The sequence below is a fragment of the Natrix helvetica genome, assembly GCF_964273705.1.
Source record: "Natrix helvetica genome assembly, chromosome: 6".
NCBI classification, from domain to species: Eukaryota; Metazoa; Chordata; class Lepidosauria; order Squamata; family Natricidae; genus Natrix; species Natrix helvetica.
Window position 1 is genome coordinate 58,216,988 of NC_138553.1, and position 13,083 is coordinate 58,230,070.

Sequence of the window (13,083 nt, forward strand, 5' to 3'; positions counted from 1 at the left end):
TCTGCCCAGGTGTTTGTCATTATTTCAATCTCTTCTGTATGTCTTCTCAATTCCTGGGTTGACCAAATCATATCTATCCTTGACCATGATTTGTGGGGATTTGAATAATATGTAAATTGATTGTTTCCTATGTTTTTTCTCGCCATACATCTTTCAGGCTCGGTTCCTGCACCATTTCGAAAAAGGTAATTGGTAGCATTCTTTTTTTTCTTATTTCTTTTGTTACTCTTGTAGTCATCATTGATATCTGTTATAGCATTGAAACCACCAATTAGACATATATCCTCATATTCTATTTCTGTTATTTTTGGTGGATCTTCTTATGAAATTCTTTTTGGTTTTTATTTGGGGCATATATTGGTGTGAGGAGAATTTTTCTTTGTTCTGTTTCTATTTCTATGATTAAAATCCTCCCCTCTTCGTCTGCATATTTTTTTTGCGTTTATTCATTCTTTAATGTATATTGCAATTCCTCTTTTTTGTGTTAGTGTTGTAAATAATTTCCCTAATTTTAGGTATTCTAGTAGCTTGTTATATTTGCTTTTGATATGTACCATATTCATTTTTTGTAATCTAGTCAAAGTTTGCCTTCTCTTTTCTGGTGAGTTTAATCCATTTATATTTAGTGAGAGTAACTTAATTTCTTGTTCCATTGTGTTACTTGTGTGCCACACTTAGTTTCCTTGCGTTTCTTGTCTCTATTCCTATTCTACTACCCTCTTGTTCTATTTGTTCTCTTTCCTGTTTTCTTCTTTGTTCTCTTTCTTCCTCCTTTTTTTCAACTGACTGTTCTTCTTGACTTCTACTCTCTGGTTCCTCTTTATTTTCTTGTTCTTCCTCAGTGGTGAAATGATGTTCAAAGAACTCATGTGCTTTCTCGACTGTGTCTATTTTATATCTTTTATCCTGCCGGGTAATCATCACTCCCTCTGGTGTGAGCCATCTGAACATTACATTGTACCTTATTAGTTGTTGTGTAAGGAACTGATATTGCCTTCTCTGGTCTCTCACTATTTTCAGGATTTGTGTCAGGATTTGTATCTCTCTTCCTTTATATGTTATTTGTTCTTCTCTCACTTTTTTATATAGTTCATTTCTTACTGATTTTCTAGTAAAGCGTACATGGATTTCTTTTGGGAGCCTGTGTCTCCTGGCATAATTTGTTTGGATTTGATACACTTCGTCTATGTCCCTTCTCGTTTTTTTTTTTTTTGTAATATTTTTGCAACAATCTCTGTGATTGTTTCCCCTAAATCCTCTTCCTTTTATTCTACTATATTTTGAAAGTGCAGAAAGAAGCCAGCTTTTTCGAGTTCCAAAAACAGTATTTTTCCCCTAATTGTCTGTTTAGTGTAGTCAGCTTCTCATCTACCATCTCTATTCTCTTCTCTGTTTTTCTACCTTTGTTTCTAATTTTCGAATTTTTTGTTCATTTTTTGTTATTTCACTTTGTATTTTCCCTATTTTATCATCTATTCTTCTAATCTCACTCTTCATTTCTCCCATTTCTAGTTTAATTTCTTCATGATTTCTCCAAGTTTCTTCGTGATTTTTTGTAATTGTTTCTTGTGTTTTCAGCATTGTTTCTTGTATCATTGCTAATGCATTTTGCATACATTGAAGGTTCGTTATTGAGCTTGCTTTCTCTAGACCCAGTGTGCTCTCAATTGTACGCTGGTTTGAGGGTGAAGATGTTGCTAATGCTGGATTGGATGCTGCCTTCCTATTCATTTTACTAATGGTTGTTGTTGTACTTGTCATTTTTGATTTTAATTTCCTTACAATTTTTCCTACAATAACATATACTTCTCTCTGCCCTCTGCCTGTTTCCACTCTCTTACCAGCCCCTTCAATCTTTGAACTTTCCCTCTTCCATGTACATTTCAATTCAATTCAATATCATTCAATCTTACAATCTAACAACTTAATTTCTATATATTTGGGTTTGAATGTAAGTCAATCCACACAATATTCATGCAATATTCAATATATTTAACCTAACACATTCTTGATTTGATTCAGTATATAATCTTATATCGTCTCTTTAATAACTACAAACTATCACCCCCTACTTCAACACTATATTACTATTTTTTAATATTATCAAGGTATACAGCATGTTTAGGCTAATAGATCCTTGATTTTAATTCTTATATACTATTATATAATATTATGTCATCTATTTATAACATTGATAATTTCAGAGTATCACAGATAGTTCATATATCCTCTACGCTCTCTCTTCCAATTATAATATGGTTCAATACAATTCAATAATATTTTATCTCGGCACAGTTCAGTTTAGCTTTATATTTCTTCTTTCAATGTTCTCCTTCAAAGGAAAATATTTTTTAAGTCCAATTTCAGAGATCACAACAAAAAAAGAAAAAGAAAAAATATTCTCAGGTTGCATCAGCAGATTTGTCCCATATATTGTTATTTAGTTCTTATTTCTTTCTCCACTAGATGGTGCTGTTACTCTTCTTTCGTATAGGCTTTTTCCCCCTGCTCTTCAAACATCAGATATTTTCTCTCAAGTATTCCAAAGTATTTCTCCCTCCTTCTTCTATGTTATCACTGATTTATCTGGCTCCAATTTATTCCGTTCCGTTCTCAAGTCACTCCAAGTCTTCTATTGCTACTGGAAATCACGTGCTTTCAGCTCTCCTTATAGCTGCCGATATTGAGCTGTATCCAGCTCACTTCAAAGCTTTGAAATTCTAGCTCAAAGAGTCTTTAGTAGAATTTACACCGTTTTAGTTTAGTTGTTTTACTTATTCACACCGATGTTGCTTTGTTGCTATCTTCTCTCCCTCATGTGCGGCTGTCACCACCCAAGCTCGGCCATGAATGCTGATTTCTTCTCCGGTGATTTCAAGGAGTTTTCCCTCGTCCGATAGGGAAGTTGCTTGCTTCCTCTTTCGGCACCCAGGCTCTCCTGTTGATCCCTCCAGGTTCAACTCGTCCTTTTCCAGGATCTTCACCACAGAAACTCGAGCAAAGCTAGTGGAGATCCCATTTCTTCGCTCACATGGAAGTGATGTCACCGCAGGAAGTCCAGCAAGTTTCCCTTTCAATTTGGCCTCCCAATCATCAGCTTTTACAGGCTGCAGGGATTGCAGCTCCGCAAGCCCCATTTTCTCAGTTTCTTGCAAAGAGGTAAATTGCTGGGAGGCAGAGGCCAAAGGGTGTGGGCCAGTGAGTGGGTAGGGCTACATTCTGTGTATAAGACACCTAAATTTTCACCCTCTTTTAGGGGGGGAAAGTGTTATGTATTATAGTTTTCCCTCTGGTCCATTCCACCAGAGGGCGCTGTGTTCGATGCTGATTGGTTCCCGGTTTGACAGCCCGGCATATATAAAGGCTGTCAAAGCAGGGCACAGCTGTTGCCTGTTAGCTAGGCGCGCGTAATGTGAAGCCGCGCTGGCAACCTCTTATTCAATAAAGCTGTTAGCTGCTTTTTAAGTCCTGACTCGCCTCTCTCTGTCACCCGAGTTCTAACAAGCTAGAACATTGGTGACGAGGATGGGATACACAGAAGAGGAGCCCAGGCAGAGCTGTTGAAAGTCACTAAGCTGAACTGAGTCACAGAGCTGAATTTTTCCCTCAGGGGAAATCACTCGACGAGAGGTTGAGTGAGTCACTGATTGAAGCGGGCCGCAGATTACCCCCTACAGGAAGAAGATTTGCCTCAGAATGGCATCGATGAACACTCTGGCTGTGTTTAATGGGGCCACGGAGACTTGGGACTCTTTTATCTCCCGATTTGAATGTTTTTTAGAAGCTAACGACTATACTGATTTATCTGAGAAGCATAAGAAGTCGTGCTTCCTAAATTTATGCGGCACGGAAATGTTTAATTTGGCAGGAAACTTAGTGGCCCCTCACTCAGTTCATACAGTGTCCTGGGATGAGCTAATGGAGAAATTAAAAAGCCATTATGCTCCCACTCCGTCTCGCACAACACAGAGGTTTGCCTTCTACAGGCGTTTTCAACGTGAGGGAGAGTCCATAAATGAATACGTGGCTGCCTTAAGGGCTGCTGCTCTCCACTGTAAATTTAAGGATTTGGATGAGGCACTGACAGACCAAATTGTGTGTGGGGGGGTGAGAGACCTCCGCATCCAGCGTCGGCTGTTAGCCAAACCTGAGCTGGACTTGCAGACGGCTCTGGATGAGGCTCGGGCAGTGGAGCTGTCAAACAAATCCACTGACGAGATTCAGGGTTTCTCTAAGCTCCCTACACCCGATAAACACTCAGAGGTTCATCAAGAAGACGTTTTTGACAACGACGGAGCCGATGGGAACGATGACATCCATCGTTTGAAAACGGAGCAAGCCAGAGGTCGGCAGGGTAAGAGCAACCCCCAAATTAACTGCTGCGGGTGCGCAGGCAGGCATGATAGAGCGGAGTGCCGTTTTAAAAACGCAACCTGCCTCCGCTGTGGGAAAAGAGGTCATTTGGCTAGGGTCTGCAGGGCTGCCGCTCCATGCGCAAGCGCGCTTGAAGGCAGCTCGCAAAGTAGCAGCCAAATTGTTAAAAAACCCTTCAGATCAGGTAAGCCTCAGAATTACAGGAAAAAAGATTCCTGTTTCTCAGTGCAAGATGACAGGGAAGAAGCTGAAGTGGACATGATTGTCCATAGCCCACGGGGAAAGATTTTCCTTACAGTGAGATTGGAGGGCAGCCCCTGTAAAATGGAGATTGACACGGGGTCAGCCGTCTCCATTGTTTCTTGGGCCACCATCAAGTGACTGGTGCCCTCAATTTCTAAAGCCAGCCTTAACCCCTGTCAGTTGAGGTTGAGGGATTTCCAAGGGAAATCCATCCCTGTCCTAGGGAAATACAATTGTCAGGTCTCCTTTAAGCAGTACAGTAAACAGCTGCCTCTTATAGTTGTCAATGGGCCACGGCCAAGCTTGCTGGGCTTGGAATGGTTTGAAGCCCTTGGATTAGCCATTACTGGCATCAATCAGATCCAGAGCAATCCTCATTTGGATATGCTCATCAAGGAGTTCCCTGATGTTTTCGGCGAGGGTCTGGGAAGGTACACTGGTACCCCCATTTCATTTAATTTAGACCCCCAGGTTCCTCCACGAAGGCTGAAGCCGTGTAGAGTGCCTTTTGCATTAAAACCAAAAGTAGATGCGGAAATAGATAAGCTGCTGGCCCAAGGGGTGTTAGAGTCCATAGACCATGCTAGGTGGGAGACCCCAATAGTCATCCCAGTTAAGGGAGACGGGTCTGTGAGAATCTGTGGGGACTTTAAGTGTACTTTGAACCGCGCCCTGCAACAGAGCGCATACCCCGTGCCCGTGGTGCAGCATCTGCTGCATTCCCTGGGCCAGGGCACCATTTTTGCTAAGTTAGACCTTGCCCAGGCTTATCAGCAGTTGCCTGTGGATGAGGCAACTGCTGAAGCCCAAACAATTGTCACACATAGAGGGGCATTTAAGTGCAACCGACTCCAATTTGGAGTCAGTGTGGCACCAGGGCTCTTCCAAAATTTGATGGAGAGGCTCTTACAGGGCCTCTGCCCGTTCCCTGACCAACCTCCTGGCCCGTTTACGCACTGTGCTTCGTCATTTCCGAAGCGTGGGCTTAAAGCTCAAAACCACAAAATGCAAAATTGCGGTGCCTCAAGTAGAATTTCTGGGTTTCCTAATTGACGGCAAAGGAATTCATCCAGCCCCAGAAAAGGTGATGGCCATTAAACAGGCTCCCACGCCAACATCAAAAGCCGAATTGCAAGCTTTTCTTGGACTTTTAAATTTTTATAACATTTTCCTGCCACACAAGGCATCCGTTGTGGAGCCTCTCCACAGATTACTTGACCGCTCAGCCAAATGGATCTGGGGTAAAAGGGAAGCCTCTGCTTTTGAGACTGTTAAGAAATTGCTAACTTCTGACAGTCCTCCACCAATTCAACGAGGCGCTTCCTGTAGTTTTGACTTGCGACGCCTCTCCCTACGGAGTCGGGGCTGTCTTGAGCCACCGGCTACCCTCTGGTAGGGAGGCCCCCATTGCTTTCTTTTCCCGCACGTTGTCCTCTCCCGAGAGGAACTATAACCAGCTTGATCGGGAAGCGTTGGCTATAGTGGCTGGGGTGAAGCGTTTTCACGCCTATCTTTATGGCTGCCACTTCCACATAGTGACGGACCACAAGCCCCTGCTGGGAATCATCGCCGGGGATAGGCAGACTCCCCAGATCCTCTCCCCACGGTTTACTCGATGGACTGTGTTCCTGGCTGCGTACAACTATACATTGCTCCACCAGCCAGGAAAGCACATTTGCCACGCCGCCGCCTTAAGCAGATGTCCCCTGCCCATCACGCTGACCGACCCTGCTTCTGCTGCCGAGGTCCTGCTCATTGACGAGATGCACCTGCCGATTACAGCAGCTGATGTGGCCGCTCACACACGTCGGGACAAGCTCCTCTCCACGGTGCTGAACTGGACTATGCGAGGTTGGCCACCTAAGCCAGTGGGCACTGAGTGGCAACCTTTCTCCACACGACAACACGAACTCTCTGCGCTACAAGGCTGCCTACTGTGGGGCAGCCGAGTTGTCATCCCTGCGTCCTTGCGAGAAGTGGTGCTCACCACCCTCCACAACGGCCACCCAGGCATAGTTCGAATGAAGTCACTGGGCCGGAGCTATGCCTGGTGGCCAGGAATGGACCAGGACATTGTGCGATGGGTCTCTGGCTGCTCACGATGCCAGGAGTCCCGTCCAGCCGGGCCCAGAGCGCCCATCCAGAACTGGGAGCAACCGAAGGCTCCATGGTCCAGAATACACAAGCTAGAACAAAAAGTGTGTCTTATACTCTGAAAAATACAGTAGGTTAACTTAGGGAAGTGGTCAATGTAGGAAGATGGTAACTATGGAGGTTTTTCTATATATATTAAAAACATGGGAAGAGTCAGACTAATAAGATAGCACCAAGTATTTCACTACATCAACTGCCCTTTTGAAGTGCTTATATACCTCATTCATTCTAGAAAGCAAACAGCTTGAAAAGAAAATATAAGTAATAAAAGATAATGGCATGAAATGTAAGCTCATAGAACACCCTTTTTCCTCAATTTTAATCATTCCAACCATTTCAGCATTTTAAGAACACAAAATATTACAAAGCCTCTACTTTTGGATGCCTATATAAAACACATTGCCTTTATGGAGAGTACAACATTTCTGAAGACAGTATTTCTCAAATCCACCAGCTTCGGCTTGGTGCCTTGCCAGTGTTCTGCTATCAATTGGGGAGGAGGGGGAAACAAATGGGAAATAAAGATGTATACAATGGGAAATTGGGAGGGGGGAATTGGTAGCTGAGGAAGAACAGAGCACTTTAGAATCCTATTCATGTAGGGGGAGGACAAAGGGGAACCAAGGTTTTAGTTCTGCATTGGTGCTCAGTAATTTTAGATTCCGCTTGACGGTACTGCATCCAGCATCTCTTAGTAAAAATAACTTTTCACTTCAACCAAATGGAGTTGACTAGGGGATCAGACTGGGGCAGGTCTGACATTATTGCATATTTTCTGCAATTCTTTTTTTTTCAAAAAAGGCTTCCAAACTTTGTGGAAACCTTTATAACCTAGCAGTCCTAACACTAACATAAAACCATAGACTGCACATTCTTGACAAGATAGTAACAGGACTATAATTTGGGGAAAAAACAAAATTATGTTTATTTGCATTTAATATGACAAGTTAGCAATACACTGTACTCTTTTTGGAACACTTACTATCAGTCCTTCAATCAGTGAAAATACTACATACTGGTACTATAAATACCCTAACAGTTCCGTTCAGAATAATCACACGCTAACTGAATTTAGTTTCTGATCAATCTGCAAATTCAGATGTAAGTTCTTCCAACATTTTAATCTAAGATGAGCAAATGTTCCAAATTGCAAACTGGAGCAACTTGTGTATACATGTACACATTTTAGACCAAAAATTTGTTTCTTTTAAAAAATAATACATAGTAGGAAGGAGATAAATCAATAGTTCAACATTCATGATAGGCATTTCTGCTGTAATACTTACTGTAACATCCTGAAACTGAAGCTGCATGGTAGAACCTGCTGCTTGTGGACAGTTTGTGACCTCCAAGATGGTTCTGAGTAATACATCTAGTAGACTGTTCACAATTACATCTATTTCTTCCAATACTGACTTGTCCTTTCATTTTTTTTGAAAAAGAAAAACAAGACCATACACTTTGGTGTACTGAAAAATAAATCTAATAATCTCATTTTGTTGTAAAACAACTCATATTATTAATGGGAAGAATTAGATACTACATGCTGGATGTGCCAATTTAGGATATATTTATTTAAACATTTGCTATGCAAATACGTTCATGGAGAAAATCTACATGGTTGCCAGGAGTCAAAATCAATTGGATAATCAATCAATCAATGTATGGGTGGTGTAACTGGTTCCAAAATATTTAGAGACTTTCGTGTCTTGGGAAAAACACTAAACATTGTTTGGTAATTATTTGGCAGTCAATGAGTTGCCTCAATAGAGTGAGGATATAAGGCTGATACCTAATACCAAAGGCTAGATACTGCATTTTGTGCTAGTATTAGCTTCTGAGCCAAACAAAAAAGTACTTCCACATAAACTATGTTACTGTCAGGGCAGCCTCCATCAGTAACCAAGAAAGAAACCACTCAACTCCATTTTTCAGAATTAAGAGTACTTTTACTGGTTATGAGTAGATAGCAGCTAGGCAAAGCAAGATCTGAGGCAAAAGCGTGCATAATCATAGATATCAATATATGACCCAACTCCCTCCCCCTGGTAACCCCATCCCCCAGTCCAATTCGCACACCCCACAGGTGTCATGTGGGTTGCATCTTCAAAAAACATCATCAGGTTGGTATGCCGGACAGTTAGCCTTTGCGGAAATTCCACTATCTGCAGCATGCGCAGTAGATGGTGAGAAAAACACTCCCTTCTTCATTCACTCCTGTTGCTGAAAACTTCCCTTCCCAAATACCATGTCATCCCCCCTCCCCGTTTCAATGGCAGCCGAGAACAAGCAGCAAAGCAGAGGCTGACAGTTACAGTAACTAAAGCAGATTGGAATTTAATAGAGAACTATGTAAAGTTCTTTACTTATTTTAAAAAAATCATATTCTCAGGAATGGATGGGAGATAAACGGTTTGGTAATAATAAGTTTGAAAAATATATTGTACTGCAATTGATCAAAAATAGATGTAATAAGACATAGTGGCTATAAAAGTGAAAGCGCTAATAGGTTACATGCAAGGAAATATATTTTCAAATTATCAAAAATAATATCTTCATAATATTTGATATTGGTCAGACTTCACTTCAAATAGTCTGGTATCATGTTTTAGGACTATTAATTTTACTAAAAGGCATTTAAGTTTTTATGAACTTCTTCTCACTTCATCAGACACCTCTGATAATATGGCCAGTATTATGAAGTGAGCTGAAGTCAGTTGATGAACTGAAGCTGAAGCAAACTGATAAATATGTTTTGAATTAATAATTTATTCTCCCTCTTTCAAAAATATTAAGCATTTTTAATATTTCTGAACCATAATTTTTTTTTGAAAAATCAATACTATTTTATTTTTTCAAACAGTTGATGAGATATCTAAGTGAGTATTGACTATCAAAAGTATAACTTTCTAATAAAATAACATTTCTACAAGTACTGTTCATGCACAGATACTTTATAAATAACAATGAAACATACTAAAGGAGCATCCTAATAATAAACTTTAGTCTTACTTCCCTTTGAAATAGACTTCTTACCAATTAAAAGCCCATTTTCTGTAATGTTCCTTCTACTTACAGAACTATTTTTCTTAACGAAGGAAAATATGTTGCTAAGGATATGCGCACACATGATCAGATCCTTTTGCTCTTGCAGGTGCATATAAAGGTGATGTAGAACTACTGGTAGTAAAACATACCGAGACTCTGGAAGACAAAATATTTACTATGGATGCTGTCTTTCTATGATCCAGTCTTTTCAGTGGTTAAAAATATAAACTGATCTATCAAAGGACTATATTTAGTTTTGACATATAGGTAGACCTTGACTTACAACCACAACTGGGATCAGAATTTCAATTGTTAAACAAGATGGTTTGTTGTTAAGTGAATTGAGCCCAATTTTGCAACCTTTTTTTGCTACAGTTGTTTAGCAAATTACTGCAGTTGGTAAGTGAATCATGAGGTCATTAAGCAAACCCAGCTGCTCACATTGACTTTTTTTGTAAACTGAAAAGAAAAAAAGCATTAATATTAACCCTTCACTAATTTTAATTTCACTAACATAGATAAAACACTATTCTATTTTGGTAAATTCCAGCTTAATGTATTCCTTTTTAATGTACTATTTAAGTATAAAAATTTTAATAATGAGAATATTGCCTGTATTGCCTGTGGCTACAAGAGAAATTGTTTATTGTCTTTGGGCTTTACTATGGAATATGCTCAGAACCTTCAAAAAATTTAAAAACATTAAAAACATTTATAAACATTTGATTTTGAGGATGTAATAAATCCAGTTTAGCTAATGAAGGGCCATAAATCAATTTTGGCAGCAGGGCAAAGTTAACTTGGTGCTGTGCCACAGAAAATCAAATACCCTATGTGTCTTTACACTTCTGGCAAAGAAAACCCCAAAACATGTTACCTTCCCCTTCAACGCTATACAAGTCTGACTAGCAGATAAATAGCTTTAGAACAGAAAGATATTTTTCCTTCAAAGCTTTTTGATCAATTTACAGATGTACTCATCCACATGTGTACATACATATTGCTTCTATAGTTATGTTTCTGCCCTTTGCATTGAGTCTGCATCTCTGAGATGAGCACTGGGAGGCTGCATATGCTCCACTTGAGGTCCTATGAACAGAAAGGAGCAAAGCAGCTCAGAGGTTGGCAGCATTCTGAGATTTGGTCCATTAAGGCTGCCCAGAAAGATAATCCTGTAATTTTTTTATCCACAGTACCTGGCCAAGTCCATTTATCTGCCTGTCTATGCGTCCATCTGTCTGTCCGTCCATCCATCCATCCATCCGTCCGTCCATCCATCCATCCATCCATCCATCCATCCATCCATCCATTCATCCATCATATTTATATAGCTGCCATCTCACATGTAAGAGGGCAATTCTGGGCAACATGCAACACATATATAATTAGACTGCTGGATTTCTGGTCCTGCAAAAAATGATTCAAGGGTTTCATGCAGATTCACCATACCCATTTTAGTATAAAATCCAAATGTGATTAAATTTTATCTGCTTTATTTACAATCAGCATGTGTCAGGAGGTATTTCAAAATTAGTTAATTAGCAATGGTATTTGCTTTTCTACCTGGATTGGTGTACAATTGGCTTTCCACTGTTTTTCCAATGCACTGAAGTTTCACTGCTTGAAGAGATTCATCTGCATTTGTAATGATAGGCAAGCTCCCTAGAGTATCACACACCAAATTTGCTACTTCTCTCACATCAAAGAGCTTTAACAATTCTGAATATATAGCTGGGAAGGAACTGAGAAAGATTGCCTGGGAATAAACACAGAAAAAATTAAGTATATTACAAATGTTCAAACAGACAGAAAAAGAAATTTAAACTTTATTTGGATTTAATTTTAAAAATGATATTTTTCTAATTTACAAGAAAAAGATATTTGGAATTTGTTCTTAATAGTTTTAATTTGTTCCAAGAGGAAAAAAGAATATAAAGAATATTATTATGAGTTAATTTGCAGGTCTAAATGAATATGAGAAATTCAAGAACTATGGTGAAAATAGAGAAGGATTAGAATTAAAAAACAAAACAAAAAATAGCAACTGCAAATGCTGCATTTGAATCATGGAAGACAACTGGAAACAAAACAATTCTACAGCTTGTTAATTTACCTAAAAGCTTCATATAGAAAGACAGTACTATCAGATGTTTGATCCAACTTTTGTTACCAATATGTGAATGAAAGGAATTCATTATAGCTGAAAATAGATCAGAAGCATTAACATGTCACATTTAAACACTACTATGTTTTTATATATCAGTTACCATGCACAGAAGCAATGTGAAAAACAGAAGTAACTGTGTAAAGCAATATTTTTGCAGAACTTACTTGGGCCTGAGACAAAGCATTGGTTCCTTTAGTTTCTTGGGAAAGGAAGAATCGTATTGACATCAAAAGCTCTTGAATACAACAGCAGAATTCCTCCTCATTTTGTCCACCAGTAGCAAGAGAGAATAGTTTCCGAGACTGAACTATATATTTAAATATATATTCTTGGGCCTATAGAATAAAAATGTGTGATTTTATATCATTCCCTCTTATAAATAATAAACATTTTTCTAACAGCACTAGTTAGATAGCATATAGCCTAACACAGAAAATGAATAGCTCAAATGAAGGGCAACTTTCCATATTCACTCTTTGCTAAGTCTTTCTAAATTAAGCGGAATTGAAAACCAGTGTCAGCCTGGTCATCTTTTCTTTATTTCAAGCTTGTTGCCAGCTGCCATGGCAATGATAAGGGGGTAAGCAATGGGTATTTGGGAGTTGGGAAACATGCAGGAGGTGAAACTGCAATTTCTGAGAAGCGATGGGGAGGCCTGGACTCAGAGAGGTTGGCTTGAGTTATTTAACATCTTCAAGGCCAATTGTCCTGGGATCAGCATGCATGAAGGAGGAGCAATGCACCTGGACCAGAGAACATCTTCCTGGCTGATTATTGAACTTTGGGTTGCCTGATTACTGAAGGGTTAGCTCTGGGGTTAGTTTCAATTTGTTTCTTTGCTTCAGATGTTGCCTGACTTTTGCTACAATCAGTTCTTTCCTAGTAAAATACCTTTTATTTGAATCAATGGAGTGAAGGTTTTTTTTCCCTAGGGATTGATCGGAGGTAGCCCTAACATTAGGCAAAGTCTGCTTTAACGGTCAACCTGGAGACTGTAGTCTACAATGGGGAACAAGCATCTAAATGTCCAGCCACGAGAGGGAACTGGAAGAGACCAGAGCTCTTGGCAGATCCCCTCCCAGACTGTGTAACATCCG

At 39.8% G+C, this 13,083-nt stretch overlaps 1 protein-coding gene across 1 annotated transcript in view; it reads right to left on the reverse strand.

Annotated features, from left to right (window-relative positions):
* Positions 1–13,083, reverse strand: part of DOCK4 (dedicator of cytokinesis 4) — a 392,180-nt gene that overhangs the window by 167,880 nt on the left and 211,217 nt on the right. The window contains exons 22-25 of the mRNA XM_081957434.1: positions 12,151–12,321; positions 11,383–11,575; positions 9,848–9,975; positions 8,058–8,192 (exon numbers count right to left, since the gene is read on the reverse strand). Of these exons, the coding sequence (XP_081813560.1) occupies positions 8,058–8,192; positions 9,848–9,975; positions 11,383–11,575; positions 12,151–12,321 (627 nt within the window). The remainder of the gene's footprint in view (positions 1–8,057; positions 8,193–9,847; positions 9,976–11,382; positions 11,576–12,150; positions 12,322–13,083) is intronic.